Consider the following 17,239-nt stretch of genomic DNA (forward strand, 5'->3'; position numbering starts at 1 on the left):
GGTGTATAAAGCCTTGAATGGTTTGAGCATGCTCAATGCTGATCGGATTCTTCCTCTTGCTCAGAATAATCACCTGAGAGGGCATAAATTCAAATTGAGGAAAGACAGATGTAGGATAGACGTGCGGAAATTTGCCTTTAGCCAGTGGGTGGTTGGTTGGTGGAACAGACTTCCATCCCTTGTCGTGGAAGTTGATAGCCTAAATAAGTTTAAGGCTCAGCTGGATAGGTATTTTGAACGAACCAGAGGGGTGAAGTGGAAGTGGTTTTTTTTTTTTTTTTTTTGGCTGATGCTGCATAAGCTTGCTTTCTTGCATCAAATGCCTCTACTAATGCTAAATGCCTGGCCAGTTCCTCCTTAAATTTATTCAATCTATCAACTACAACGACAGGTGGAAGTTTGTTCCAGCAATTAACCACCCGCTGGCCTTCCCCTCAGCCTTCATACCATGCACAGCAATAAGTACTGTAGGTTTTATTACCTTTTGTTTTTGTGATTTTAATTTGGGGAGGGGGGTTGACAGTACCATGGCACACTCAGTGCTTACTGCTGAAGGATTTCTTGCAAAACACTCCATTGTACCTAGAGAACAATTACCACTGGAGCCTATAGCATTTGCAGCATGTTTCCACTTAAAAGGGGAGAGAGGCTTCCAAAAGGATGGGGTGGTTTTAATTTCACAAAAGGGAGCCATGAGAATGTGATCATTGTCATAACTCCCATAATCCAAGAACCAATCCCCCAAGGATTCATTCTCTGTTGTTTCTGATTTTCATAAATGACTTATCAAATAGTTAATATTTTTCCTGATGTCCAAATGCATTTGAATATATTGTATTATTTCCCTATGCTCAGTAGCACAGCATTTGGACTTAATTTTTGGTGCTTGATGATAAATCTCAGCTGTCATTAACATTTATGTTATTGCTGTAACTTAAACTTTACTCATGAGAAAAATGCATATTTCATGTGATGTTTGTGAACTTAAGTAAGTGTTCTAAGCAAGAAATTCCATTCTTGCTTAGAACCCAATATTTTCATCCTCATTTTTCAAAATATTTACTGCTTCGTTTAATTATGTTATACCTTTAGGTCAGCTTATGTAAAGAAACAGCAAGAGCATCGTGCTAACAAGAAATATGACTTATCAAAATGGAAATATTCTGAGCTGCGAGATGCTATAAATACATCTTGTGGTAAGTTTTTAAAATCTTTTGTCTATTTTATAAATTAATAGTATCATGGTTGAACTGTTATAGCATCAACCATGATATAGAATAGTATAACCCCAGGGGCTCGCATCTGGTGAATATTGGTACACTCAGGGTCCTGAGCTGGATATCACATTCTTCTCTTGGTGATTCCCTTCTACTTTTGACACCCGCACGCGTGCACGCACTCACTCTCTCACTCACTCTCAGGGTAACTCGGTGAATTTATTTTTTTATTTATTTTTTTTTTTTGCTGGTACAGCATAAGCCTCGGGCTTCCTTGCACTATGTACCTAATAATACTATGATACTATTAAAGTGTTGTGGTAGCTATTAAGAACACTGAATGATATTTGAGCACTTGCTGTTTATTAGTATCTGATAAGTTACTTGGGTTTAAATTATTGTACCTGTAGAATTGTTTATAAACACATAAACAAGACCTCACTTTTATTTAAATCATAACTCTGAATGTGTCATCCTTGAACAACAATCATTAAAGACAAAAGTTTGTATTTTTTTTTTAACTAATAAGAAACTGAATAACCTTTTGAAATGTGCACCACAACAATGAAAATTAAGTACAGGACTTTATTTAATTTTTACTAGGGGCTTTGCCCCTTACGCACTTTGCTTGCCCACCCCTGTGCATGCTTTTCTACGTAAAATGTAGAGGTACGAGTAAGTCAAATCTTTTCTATGTAGAAGACACACCTGCCAAAATGCACTGATCGATTTCTAATCAGGAAAAGGCATTTTGCTTCAAGTTACATAACTCATGAGGAATATTATTGCATCCGAAAGAGCAGGACTAAAATATTTAACTGATATATTTACAAACTAAACAAAAATTTTAAATATTTACAAAATACTAAACTGTTTACAAATATAAAATATTCATTACTATACAAATATTAGTATAATAATAAGAGGAGTTTACCTCAGTATAGTGCGTAGAACACTTCCGTATGATACCCTCCAGAAATTAAAACGGAAAAAACGAAGAAATCGACAACTTACCGGTACATTAGAGTAAAATATAAATAATTAAATAATCAATTTAACACAATTAAAATCAAATTAAAGCAATTTGCGTTAATTTGATTTTTAATTGTTTTAAATGATCAAATGACGCAGTTTGCGTTAATTTGATTTTTAATTGTTTTAAATGATCAAATGACGCAGTTTGCGTTAATTTGATTTTTAATTGTTTTAAATTGATTTTAATTGTGTTAAATTGATTATTTAATTATTTATAGTTTACTCTAATGTACCGGTAAGTTGTCGATTTTTTCGTTTTTTCCCGTTTTCATTTTCTGGAGGGTATCATATGGAAGTGTTTACGCACTATATTGAGGTAAACTCCTCTTATTATTATACTAATATTATTATCAACGTAGAACATATTGAGTAGTACAGCTCTGACTCATACTATCTATTAATTTTTAAACTCTTATTGACTATTTCATTCACTTCCTGTCTCTCCAGCAGTAAACAATCGATACACACAACTATGGGAGATTTTTTGAATGGCTTGGTACAAAATTACATTAAATCTACACTAAGGTACTCGGCCCAAAGTTACCATATTTCTTTTCTAAAATATTGCCTTCAAAACAACATCGTTCCGAAGTTTGCCAGGGTGAATTTAAATCAAAAAATTTCAGGCATAAAACAACTAACACTGGCGACATCGCGTAATATTGTTCAGCTTGCCTTAAAATCTCGATATTCGAATAAACAGAAATACCTTTCTCAGGTTAGGTAGCTTTGTGATAAATTAAAAAATTATCTACATCCGAACGATTGGTCTGTATTGAAGACCTCCATAGATTTGTGACGGGAAGCACAGGCCTCAGAAATAAAAAACAGACACGTTAATAAGTTGCAAACATTATCGGATAGCTCAAGACACGTTCATGTGAATTCTAACACATTGTCGCGGGCTTGCGACCAAGTTCATACGAGTTGGGTGACATCCCCCCCCCCACAGACACACAACATGCTACCACAGAATATGTCAGCTAGTTCACGAACACCCCCTCACCTAGTATCCGACGAACCGACATATCAACAGGTTACAAATCTTTCCTCGTGTACACTATCGCAGGACCAGATTTCGCTTTTATCCAAAGGACTAAATTATAATTTACCATCTCGAAAACTGCCTAAAAAACAATGCGTAATTGATATTGAATTTGGAGTTCGTAATGTTCCACAAAAAGATGTATTTATTCAACAAATTAACCAAGTAGTGAATAACATAAAAGAAACGCGACTTCCTAAATTGAATACACATGACAGTTCAGCTTTACGAGAACTTCGGGGAAATAAGGACATTATACAGAGGGCAGATAAAGGAGATACAGTGGTAATACTAGATAAACATGATTATATTAATAAGTTAGATTCAATTGTGTCAGATACCTCCACTTATCGTGAAGTAGACCTGGCACTGTTTACCAATTTGGTCAGTCAATACAATAAAACGTTAACCACGTATCGGAAAAACGACTACATTACTATGGTTCAGTTATAGGAATTGAAGTCCAGAACATGCAATATTCCTGCACTTTTCGGTCATGTAAAATTACACAAGACTGGGTTTCCTATTCGACCTATTGTTTCCTACAGGAACTCGGCATTTTCATCCTTAGCCACACATGTATATAACATTATAAAACCCTTTAGACAGGTAATACAATTTGGGATTAAGAACTACGATGCATTATTTAATAAGCTTAAAGACTGTAGACTCAGCGACAATGACAATTTATTCTTACTAGATATTACCTCATTATATACAAATGTAAACGTTGAATGTACATTAGATATTATTTGGGATATGTTAAATAAAAACTCGACACTGATTAATTATACGAAACTACCTATTAAGGAAATTTTTCACTTAATTAAACTGTTAGTTGAGGCTAACTACATCACCTTTCGAGACAAGGTGTACAAACAAATTTTTGGATTACCAATGGGTTTGAGCCTGAGTGGCTTAATGTCAGAGATCTATCTCTCAATGATTGTGCAGATACATTTGACACCTTTTCGAACCCGTATCACATACTATGGGAGGTATTTAGACGATGTTCTAGTTATTACCAATAGTAATACTATCCAAGACATTTTACATTCATTTAATAATATTCATTCTAGACTCAAATTTACATTGGAAAGGGAGGATACGGATACAAAGTCATTAAACTTTCTAAATTTCACGCTTACCCGGGACTAGAATAAAATACAATTTAGCATCTATTGAAAACCTACAAACACCGGTATGCTTCTACATTATAATAGCTATCACCCGTTCACCTACAAAAGATCGATTATCTTTAATCAATTTCTTAATGCCTATAAATATTCAACGGCGGATTCTGCTTTGGACTCAGAAATACAAATATTAACTAGCAGTTTCTTAACAGGGGTTATTCCATTACCACAATAAACCGAATTAGGGTACAAGCTAAGGATAGGATACAAAATACTACACCAATCAACAATAGTAATATCAAAAAATACTTTATTTCTGTCCCATATGTTGAACAGTGGCACAAACAGCTTAACAGATTCTTTAAAGATGCCGAATTTAAAATTGTAGCTAGACCAATACGGAAGTTACACACTATACTGAACAATCGCTCGGTTCTTTCAGCATTTGCAACACAAATTAATGATCTGGTATACATTTCTTGCGGTGATTGCGACTCGTCTTATCAAGGTTCCACCCGATTTTCTCTTAATATTTGTGTAAATCAACATGAAGCCTCAGTTTGTGCTTCTCGTTCAGTAGCGTCAGAATTAGCCTTTCGTGCCATTAATGAAAAACATACTTTTTTATTTAACGAGGCCAAAATAGTTATGCATATCTCAACGTTCAACGTAATTGTACACGACTATTAATTGCAGAAACCGTTGAAATTAAATTACATGGGAATTCTGTTAATGTTCGGTGGCCATATTTGATCTCCGATGCGTGGACCTTTACGCGCATGCGCGAAGACAAATAATCTCTATTTAAGTATCAGGTTTAACCCGATTTGGTAATTTTCATTCCTGTGATCACGACATACGGTCGAAAAGCGTTGTCAGCTTCAGGAAGGAAAATCGTTTTGAATATTTTCGTTAGATTCTTTTAATTGCGTTAATTTGATTTTTAATTGTTTTAAATTGATTTTAATTGTGTTAAATTGATTATTTAATTATTTATATTTTACTCTAATGTACCGGTAAGTTGTCGATTTTTTTCGTTTTTTCCATTTTAATTTCTGGAGGGTATCATACGGAAATGTTCTACACACTATATTCAGGTAAACTCCTCTTATTATTATACTAATATTATTATCAACGTAGAACATATTGAGTAGTACAGCTCTGACTCATACTATCTATTACTATACAAAACACGTTACAGGAACATCAAATGTTGGACAGTGAAGCACATTCACAAAGTTGGTGAACATTATGCAGTTGTCAACAATTAATTACTTTTGTAGTGATGTAATTGCCTCGCCCTCTTCTTCTATTAGCTCAATTTTTTTTTTTTTTTTTTTTCTTTTTCGAACCAATGGGACGTCATCTTCAGCTTCAGCCAGAAGTGAATTATTGGAATCATACTTTGTATGATGGCAATAATTTATCTTCTACTGAACCAAATTTAATGAAATTTTGCACGGAGCTTCATCTTAGCTCTATACTAGAGGAAAACCTTTCAAACCTCTGAAAATTGCAGTAGTTTTTCCAGGATAGTGGAAAATATGAACATGTGATCGAGGAAATTTTCTCACGTAATAAACGGGATAAGGACGTGTGTCAAAAGGCATATCGTTGGAAAGCTAAGGACTTTAGAAAGAGAAATATTAAGGTTTTAAAATACAAAAACTTTTGGAAACTGGGAAATGCGTTAATTCGAAAACGCATCTGGTTTCAAGTCACCTGGTGTTTTCAGATTGAATGTAATTTTTTTCTTTACAATTAAACTGTGAAGCTGGAAAAGACTTCTGCACATTTATGAAAACATTCTTCAACTTGGACATGTCATTAGATATTTTGATAAATACTACACATAATGGTGTATTTAGTCATGAACTAAAATCTCTTCATTGTAAAAATTATATATATCCTACTTTAGTCATCGCAGAACAATACTTTCAGAAACCGATATATAATTATTATTAATAAAATAAAAACACTTATATTATTATTCATGAATTTTATTAATATCTAAAAATTAAAACATTTTTAACACCTGCCGATGACTCTTAAATGTAAAACACGTTAAATATGCTAGCAGCAGGACACATTAAGTACCTGGTACAGAATTTTTAATTAAATTATTTCTGCACTTTTGAGGAGGGATGCACCCTAGTAAATAACCATGTTTGAATTAATTTGTTCTTATTTCCTCAATAAAAAAGAAGGTAATCCTGAACTCAGACAGTTGAAACTTTGATGATCCATCAGCTTTGATTTATCATCAGAATTTGAATTTTGAAGCTCCACTTGAAAATTTGAATTTAAAGCTCCACTCTATATATGTACAGGTAGTTCTCGACTTTATGAGTTAATTCGTTCCTAGCACGCACTTGTAAAGCGGGAATTTGTTTCCCATAGACATAAGGTTAAAAATGGGGGTTACATTCTCAACAATGAAATTAGTTAGCTAATTAGTTTGTTTTAACAATTATTGATTTATCGAAAGAAATGAAAACGCGGCCTGTAAAATCAAGCAAATTATAATAATAGAGAAATTATTTACGACTTACAAATGTTAAAGAATGTTTATTCTTCATCATCATCGACTAAATGCACACTCGTTGATCACTTATTATTGTTAAATGACTTACAAATGTTAAAGAATGTTTATTCTTCATCATCATCGACTAAATGCACACTCGTTGATCACTTATTATTGGCTCGGCACTCGTTGGTTTCTTGCACAAGGAGTCATCTTCTTCAGAAATATGTCAAGAGGCATTTGTTTCCAAGTTAATCTTCTCTTTTAATTATAAATTTCACAATTGCATGCATAAACATTTTTTAAGAGCACACACAAATTGCAACTAACACAATTCGCGTGGAGAAACAAGTTTACGAAGCTTAAAAAAAAAGAATGAAGAGAAGATTCTGAAAATTTATTTATGTTTTTTATACGATTGAAGATTTCAGTAAAGGGGAAACACATTTCACCATAATAACGCAAAAAAACCACACAATTCCAGCTATCGGTATTTTTGCAAATGAAATAACATCGAGTTTACTACCATTTATAATTGCTTGCAGTAACAGAAAAGCCTAATAAACTGGAAAGTGCAAATTGTTTTTATTTTTTTAAGGTCCTGACTTCCAGAAAAGTGCTTTAGAAAAATATCACAACAAAGGTGTTTAAAATTGATTCTTATAACAAAACATATAATAACAATCAAAGTGTAGTGCAGTGGTTTACAACCGGGGTGCCGCTACAGCATTCTTGGGGTGCCATGTAATTTCAGTTTAAGTTACTTAAAGTTATTATTATTTTTATTTATTTTTATTTTTATTATTTTTTTTTATTTTATTTTATTTTTTAATTTTTTTTTTTTTTTAATTTATACATTTATTTCGTTATAAAAAGGTGTACGGTATCCATTGTACTGTACCTAATTTTGTGGTAATTTATAATTGATCTTTATTTAGTACCTCCATATAAAGAATAAAATTATTATATAGGTTATATAATAACCAATATATAATATACAATAAAATTATTAAAAGATCGAAAACCACTGTGTTAGGTATTTCTTTTTGCCTTAGGGGGTGCCGTGAAAAAGTTACTGGGACACTAAGGGTGCTGTAAACTGAGAAAGTTTAGGAAGCTCTGGTGTAGTGCATTTTAATGATTTCAATTGGTAACTGATACAATTTACAAACCACGCTCATGACCTTTTATATTGCCTTAAGGTCACGCTCGTGACCTTAAAAATGACATTTTAGAGAGATAAATAGTTTAGTTATACAGCAAAATTTTCAACTTCTGAGATCTTGAAACGAATTACCAAAAAACAATGTGTTATTGGGTTCACATTACGATATTTAACGATACGATGGTGTCTCTGGGTACACACCCAGAGACACCATCTCTGGTATAGCTACGCACGTGGTTTGGAATGCAGTATTTATGAATGTTTAACATTAATTTTTTTCAATTAATGTTCATGTTTTCGGTTTTGTTGATACTTGATACTTGGGAAAAAAAAACTCGTAAACCTGGGAACTCGTAAAACGAGAACTGCCTGTATACATTTGTTTGCTTCATCTCACTCCCATATTCATAGACTAAACATCTTTTGTAGTTCAGTATATGCACCTATTGGCCGCTTTATTGTATATGCCTGATGTTTTCATGAAATTGAGTGCTCCTTCAATAACAGCATCACATATTAGTACCATGTGATATGCTGCAAGTGGGCAGATATGTAAGGATGTTGTATATATGAAACTGAGTTATAAGAATGGGCAAAACAAAAGATTTAAGTGATTTTGAACATGACGTGGTAGTCACTGAGAGAGATGTGCTGCTGTGACTATCTTGGAATCTGTATCTCTGATGGAGCTTTCCGGCAGAAGCTGAAAAGACTTCTACAGGGCTATTATGGAAACATAGAAAGGCTATGGTCAGTCAAATAACAATCCAGTCCAGCAGAGGTAACCACAAAGACATTTCGGAATGATTAATTTGTCGTACCTTGTCATGGATGGAGTATCACAGCCAACAAATTCATCGGAACCAAGTTCCACATCTGTCAACAAAAAACAAGAAATTATGGCTAAGTTTGTTGTTGTTATTTGGTTTTTAGGAGCATTAGCAACTAAGGCCGTATTGCTCTGGGGATATGCGGTGGTCATTCCCTGACCTTTCCGCATCCTCCATATTTGGTGGCCATGGGCTCGAACCCCGGTCTAATCAAAAAGTGTGTGCTACGCACTGCTGCTCCTGCCCACCTTTTTTTTTTTATGAAAACCCCAAACACGAAAGGTATCAAAACCTATAGTACTTAGTACCGTGCATGGGATGAAGGTGAAGTATGGGGGGAGGGGGATGCCGGAAACTTTGCTCTAGAGACTAAACATGGGTTTCACCACTTCAAGCCTCCAATAAGCAAAGTGGTGGTATTTCACCGGTTGATGAAAGTCATCTACCGCCTGGCTACGGAGGCACCTTATGGTTAAGTGCGAACAAGCTGGAGGTGTCAAATGGTATGCTATAGAGGTTGTTTTGTCGTGCACATCGCCCCTCCCCATAAAACTAGTGGAGCAATATTTACATGCCACAGATTATCTGGAAATTGTTTCTAATCAGGCATAGCCCTTTATGGCTGCAATGTATCCATCTGTGAATAGCTTCTTTCAACCAGATGATTAGTCACAAGGCCAGAACTATACAGAACTGCTCCAGGAACATTGACAATGAATTTAACCTACTGTAGTTTGCCTCCCCAGTCACCATATCTTAATCTAGTTGAGCACTTGATGTATCACAATCCTTACTGCTCATGCAGCAGTAAAATCTAAACTATGGGGAGAAGTTCAGTTAGCATGGACAGAAGTCCTGTGGCATACTTTCAACTGGTTAAAAGCATACCAGAGGGATTTTGTCCCGGCTGAGTCTCCATGCTGTCATGAATTCAGGTTGTTTTGAAAATTAATTAGGGAACTATTCACTATTAAGTAGATATATCTAATGATGTGAGCAGTGTGAGTTAAGTAAAAGTGTCAACATTGTTGAAAATAATTACCTTTTAGCAAAATATATTTAAAAATTAATATGAATAAAGGTATGTAATCATGTTTCTGACTGCTTTTTTTTTTTTTTTTTCCCCCTCTGTTTTTTTCTTCTTCTTCCAGAACTGGAACTGTTGGAAGCTTGTAGGGAAGAATTCCATAGACGTCTAAAAGTATATCATGCATGGAAAAGCAAAAATTCAAGAAAGGGAATTTTTACTCCAGGCAGAGCTCCCCACTCAGTTTATTCAGGTAAATTTATATATGTAAAAGTTTAAACTTTTCCATCTCTCGAATTTTATATGCACTCTATGTAAGCATAATTATTGGGCTACCTAAGAAGCAATATTTTCTGTTCTAGGCCATTAACTTAAATGAAAATATTTCTTTGTTGTAAAATAGCATAAAAGAGATTGCTTGGATAGCTTTTATCTTTTGTAGTTGAATTTGCAAAGATAATGGTAACCTTATTACAAGATTTAAGTTCTGCCCTCCTCCCAGATCTTTCTTTTTATAGTGGTTCCTGGAACCACTTCAGAGTAATATAGCTGGGATGTCAAGGTACTAGCACAAAATACGTGATGCATGATGCCGTTGAATACAGTGAAATACTTATTCTCATTAATTACTGTAGTAGAAATCCTGTGACCCTATAGGTTCGTCCCATTACCTGTTCTGAAGATGGATGTACAAGGGGCATTTGAAAAATTCGTGACCTATAAAGAATTTATTTGAGGAGTTTGATAACGAGCATATTAAATCGAAGGCAGTATATTCAGTTGACATAGGAGGCCAGTGCAATGTTGAGTCAGTTTGGTGTAACATAAGACATGTGCAATATTTTCTATTCTAGGCTATTAACATAAATGAAAATATCTCTCTTTTAAAATAGCATAAAATAGATTGCCGGATAGCTTTTACCATTTATAGTTGAATTTGCACAGATAAACCAAACTTTTTTTTTATTTTCAAAAAGCCAATGGTATATGCACTGCATCTTAGCATTCTCTGCCAGAGACTTCAAGTGATATGCCTTAGCTTGCCTAATGTTCTTTGTGACTTGATTACAGACTAGTTTATATCTACCATAGGCTTCCATATCACCTAATAATTTATATGCATCCCTCGAATTTTTTGCTCTCCACAATTCCCTTCAGTTTATCAGACATCCATTTAGGCTATTAACATAATGTTATTTCTTAGTGGGGTATGAAAAGCCTAGTAGTAGTAGTGGCATGTGATGCAAGAAAGCAAGTGTATGAGTTTATGCAGCATCAGCCAAAAAAAAATCACACCATTCCCTCCAAATGCCTGTCCAGTTCCTCCTTAAATTTATTCAGTCTATCAACTTCCACAACAACAGATGGAAGTTTGTTCCAGCAATTAACCACCCGCTGGCTAAAGGCAAATTTCCGCACATCTATTCTACATCTGTCCTTTCTTAATTTGAATTTATGCCCCCTTAGGTTCGTAATCTGAACAAGTGGAAGGATCCCATCAGAATTCAGCGTGCTCAACCCATTCAAGGCCTTATATACCTCAATCAGATCACCACGCAGGTGCCTAGTCTCCACCACTGCAATTTGCAGAACTTAAGCTAAGCCTCTCTTGGTAAGAGGATCCCTTCATTCCCTTCACCAATCTTGTTGCCCTTCTCTGTACATGCTCAAGCAAATCAACATCCTTCCTAAAATGAGGCTTCCAGACCTGTACGCAGTACACGACGTGTGGCCTGACCATTGCCTTATACAGAGGGACAATCACCTCCTTTTCCCTGCTAGCAAAATTCCTATATATCATTGACAAAACCTCATGACCTGCCCTGGCAGTCTGTCTGCATTGCTCAGAAAACTTCATATCTGATTGCACAATTACTCCCAGCTCTTTTTCATTTTCTACCACCTTAAGTGTAGTACCACATAGTTGGTACGTTTCTCTGGGGTTACTTCTACCCATATGCAGTACTATGCATTTGTCAAGGTTAAACTTCAGTTGCCACTTCTTAACCCATCTGCCCAAATTATCTAGATCCTGTTGCAGTAGCACACTGCCATTGCTGTCATTAACAACCCTGCCAACCTTTGTATCATCTGCAAACTTCAACATTAAGCCTGATATACCTTCATCAATATCATTGATAAATATACTAAACAACAGTGGACCGAACCCTGTGGGACTCCACTAATAACATTAGTCCACGAAGAGCAGCACCCATTGATTACTACCCTCTGTCTTCTCCCACTTAACCATCCTTTTATCCATTGTAGCAACTTACCCTTAATATCATTCTGCTCCAATTTGTACAGTAGTCTTCCATGCGCAACAGTGTCAAAAGCTTTCCTGAAATCCAAATATATTATATCAAAATTATTTTTTGCATCCAGTTCCTTTGTAACCACATCATAGCTTCAACGCAGTTACTTCCCTGAATATTACCTATTTAGTATTTACTGTAGGTGTACAAAAAAGGGTAACAGAAGTGTTCCCAGTGCTTACAAGCACTGGGAACACTTCTGTTACCATTGCCTACTCTCATTTTTGCTTTCCCAGTGCTTACAAGCACTGGAAAAACAAAAATGAGAGTAGGCAATGGTTTATAGGCCTAATCACTGGGATGAATATAATGAACAGTTTCACAGAGAAATAGAGTAGGCCAGTAAATCAGAATGTCTTCCATTGGGGAATTTTAACTTTCCAAATATTGAGTGGAACTTGTGGGTTGGTCACTCACACACTAGCAAGACTTTTGTAGATTTATTGAAGGACTGGTTTCTACAGCAGCATGTTATAGAGACAAGAGGAAACAGTACTCCTGATCTGACTATCAGCAGCGACTCTTCATGCATTAAGAACCTTCAGGTAAAAGACCCTCTGGGTGGCAGCGATCATAGTGTGCTGATGAAGAAACAGTGCATATTAACAGCAGAAGAAAGGAGTTGAATCAAATTTGCCCAGAGGTTGGTCGATTAACTGTTGATCATCCTGCTCAGGTTTCTGGCAAAATGATTAGGTATTTTGCATCTACATTTACACATGAGGAGTTCTTTATTGAGGTTAATATTAGAAATTAACAGGGAGCTAAATGATTTTGTGATAACTCAGAGGAAAGTGGAAAAGAAATTGTTGAAGCTTAACATGAAAAAGGTGGATGGGATTTATCCAATTACAATTAAGGGAGGTAGCAGAGGAAGTAAGCAAACCCTTAGCTATAATTATGAGAGCATCTCTGGATTCAGAAAGGCTCCATATGGACTGGAGATGTGCAAATGATCCCCAATTCACAAGGGGGATCGAAAACGGACATTAATGTAATTAATGTCCGTTTTCGATCCCCTGTTTTGAGTAATTATAGACCTGTTAACTTAACTTCTGTTCTAGGAAAAATAATGGAATTTCTGATTAAAGAAGTAATGCAGGACCATCTAGACAAGAATGCAATTATACTTCAGTCACAGCATGGATTTTAAGGGGTGATTTTGTCTAACCAATCTGATTGGATTCTGTGATGCAGTAATAAAGGAACTGAATGTAAAAAATAAATTCAATATCATGTACTTGGATTTCAGGAAAGCTTTTCATACTTTTGCACTAGTGAAACAGTATGAACAGACTGCTATACAAATTGGAGCAGTGTAGCATTACAGAAAAGTTACAGTTGTGGATAAAGGGATGGTTGAGTGAGAGAAGACAGATTAATGGATACTACTGTTCATGGACTGATGTTATAAGTGGTGTCCCCAGGGTTCAGCACTTAGCCCATTGTTGTTGTCTATATTTATTAATGATACTGATAAAGGTGTATCAGGCTTAATGTCTAAGTTTGCTGATGTTACAAAGGTTGGCAGGGTGGTAATGACAGTAATCAGGGTGAGCTACTACAACAAGATCTAGTAAAATTAGGTTGATGGGCTGAAAAATGGAGTCGAAGTTTAACATTGACATGCAACGTACTGCATATGAATAGCAGTAATTTCAAATTAATTTACAGCCCTGTGATTCTACACTTGGGGTAGTGGAAAATCAAAAAAGATCTGGGAGTTTTGTCTGTGATATACAGGAACGTTGTAACATGGATAAGGAGACTTCTGTACTGCAAATGGCAGTGTTCTCTCTACCACAAATACAAAATATATTTTCTCATTTATTGTACATCTTCACTATTTACAGTTCTACAAATATATCACAGCAATAGGTACAGTCAGTGCTTTTCTTTGGGACGGCACCTTTATTAACAGTAACGTGCTTTTTTTTTTTTTTTTTTACATAAACCCCAAACTCGAGAGGTATTAGAACCTATAGTACTTAATACCGTGCTTGGGTTGGAAAGACAAAAGAAGATATTTGTTGACATTGGACTTGAACTTCTGTAGACAGTAATTTTCAGAAAATACGTATGAAGGAAGGTTGTTCCAGAAAACACCACGTGAATGAATAAACGAGGAAGATGAAAAGTTGGTTCTGTGAGTTTGAAGTTGGACAGTAAATGGATGTTGGGCTGGTGGCAGAGTGTGTTCAGACTGTTTTGAAAGACAGAGCAGGAATTATAGAAGCCAATTCAGAAGAAAAAGTGCCCATGGAAGTATCTGTAGAAAGGCATGCAGCAGAAACAGTATGAGACGGAGAGTGGAAAGACTCTTTTAGAGATGAGTTATTAATTAATCTAACTGCTCTCTTCTGAATGGAATCTAGAAGCCTGAGAGAGAGGTTTTGGGGACACCGCCCCAGATGTGGGAACAATACTTTCCATGGTAGGGCGAATTTGCGATTTTTACAAAATGAACGAACTGTTTTAAAAGAGAGAGAGCAGGAATTATAGAAGCCAATTCACAAGAACAGTGCCCATGAAAGTATCTGTAGAAAAGGCATGCAGCAGAAACAGTACGTCTATGAGACAGTAAGTGGAGAGGCTCCGTTAGAGATGAATCTTTAATTAACCTAACTGCCCACTTCTGAACGGAATCAAGAAGCTTGAGAGAGGTTCTGGAGGCACCACCCCAGATGTGGGAACAATATTCCATGGTAGGGCGGATTTGTGATTTGTACAGAGTGAACAGCTGTTCGGAAGAAAAGTAACACCGAGAGTGAAAGAGAAAAACCAAGTTTTTTAGATGCAGAGGAAGCAATATTTGTAATGTGCTTGTGCCAAGAGATATTAGAAAGGGTAATTAGAAAGGGAGATTAGTAAGGGTAATCCCCAAAATAGATATATCATTTTGCCTAGAAATCGGAGTGTCACCAAAATAAGCATAGGAGCAGAAGAATCCTTTTTGCGAGATATAAGACAAGACTGAGTTTTAGAAGGATTGAAATCAACTAAGTTGTCTTTGCCCCACAGGAGAATTACCTGGAGATTGGCATTTAAGGAATTGGTAGCAGATTTTCAAGAAGTTGAAGCTGATTGAGCAGGGCAAGGTTTCTCAAAATGGAATGCAATGTGCTATCATCGTGAAAACTATGGATAGGATTTCCAGTCAATGGAAGAGAGTCATTAATATACAAGAGGAAAAGAGTGGGGGGAAGAACTGAACCTTGGGGGACACCAGCATTAGTGGAAAACTTAGAAGACAGAGCGCAATTTACCATCACCCTCAGTGAGCGATCAGAGAGAGAGAGAGAGAGAGTAAACTGGATAAGTAATTGGAAAACCATAAGATGGAAGCTTGTTTAGAAGACCTTTATGCCAAACACAATCAAAAGCCTTTGAGATGTCAAGAGCAACTACAGTAAACCCCCGCTATTCGCGGGGGTTACGTTCCTGAGAAATGCCGCGAATACTGAGTTATGGCTCCCATAGTAATAAAGGGGTTCCGTTCCAAAGTATGAAATATATAAGAAAAACTAGTCTAAAATTTTGTCTATGTATGTATTATATGTACCTTCATAATATGACTATGTACATAGACAGTACATAGTGAAATGCAAGCATATGGCATCGAAATGAAAATAAGAAACAATTTAATATTAAATGTAATATTTATTAGAAATTTCAAACAAATCTTTCAAACCAGCGTCTTTGCTAGCTAAAAAACCTATCCCGCCAGTGCTATCACCAGTTTCGCTAAAGCGTTGATAAGGAGTTGCGTTTTCACGAACGATGAGTGAATTTAACGGAATTTTATTTTGAGTTCGGTCTTCTATCCACAGATTTAAAGCCTTTTCCATTTTTTCTAATTTAACATCACGAGTTACAGAGCAAATTTTTGAAGCAATTAGCGCGTTTTCACGGACAATACGGCGGATTTTTTCTTCCGATTTCTTGATTGATCGTACCGTTGACTCATTGATTTTATAATGTTTTGCCACTGACGAGACACTTTCACTATTAGAAATTTTATCTAATAACTCAATTTTATTCGCTAATGTCATCACCTTCTTTGATATTTTCACATTTCTCTTGTTATTCGTAGTCATATTTTTGTAGGGGTTAGAAAGAACTTGTCCACAATAAAGTCACTTTCTTCCGTTAACACACTCGAAAAAGTCTGTTTTACACTGCAAAACGGTAGATTTATCACTTTTTTAAGCATATCAATTTATAAATTGATAAATTTATTCAATTTATAAGCATATAAATTAAAAGCAAACGACGAAACCTTCCATAACAAGCGCATAACACATATTGAACAAGGATTAGCGAGAAACATTAACATTCACGCTCGCGATTTTGTCACCCCCCCCCCCACTGAGCGCTGTTTTGACCGGGAAAGATAATTTTAGCCATACCAATGTTTTTTTATGGCGGAAAATATTCACGGCGCTTTAAAATTCCCATTTTTTAGGTTTCATTTTATATTAAATCGGCGATCGCGAATACGCGAAACCGCGAATACAGATACCGCGAATAGCGGGGGTTTACTGTACTTGTGTTTCACCGAACCTTTCCATTGAATTGGTCCATAAATGGGAAACATAAGCCAAAATATCACCAGTGGATCGACACTGACAGAATCCATACTGGTGATTGTTGATCAGACAGAAGGTTTCTAGGTAGTTTAAGAGTTGGCAGTTAATTGATTTATCCATTAGAAAGAGTAGAAGTAATTGCAATGGGACGATAATTGGATGGGAGGGATTTGTCACCCTTTTTAGGAACTAGCTGGATATGAGCAAATTTCCAAACAGAAGGAAAAACACCTTTGGAATAAGAAAGTGAAAAAAAAGGCAGCAAAGAACAGGAGTAAATTCAAGAGCACAGGTTTTGAGAACAAGTGGAGAAATACCATCGGGACCTGGAACTTTCTTAGCATCAAGATTCGTCA

The 17,239-nt window shown here is 35.7% G+C and overlaps 1 protein-coding gene across 2 annotated transcripts in view; it reads left to right on the top strand.

Annotated features, from left to right (window-relative positions):
* jar (Myosin heavy chain 95F jaguar) overlaps positions 1-17,239 on the top strand; it is a 633,758-nt gene that overhangs the window by 552,930 nt on the left and 63,589 nt on the right. For both annotated transcript variants that reach the window (XM_090379849.1, XM_090379848.1), the window contains exons 24-25: positions 1,093-1,196; positions 10,104-10,232. In XM_090379849.1, the coding sequence (XP_090235975.1) occupies positions 1,093-1,196; positions 10,104-10,232 (233 nt within the window). The remainder of the gene's footprint in view (positions 1-1,092; positions 1,197-10,103; positions 10,233-17,239) is intronic.

This window comes from Mastigoproctus giganteus, chromosome 8 (assembly GCF_048544385.1).
Source record: "Mastigoproctus giganteus isolate SK-2022 chromosome 8, ASM4854438v1, whole genome shotgun sequence".
Classification (NCBI taxonomy): Eukaryota; Metazoa; Arthropoda; class Arachnida; order Uropygi; family Thelyphonidae; genus Mastigoproctus; species Mastigoproctus giganteus.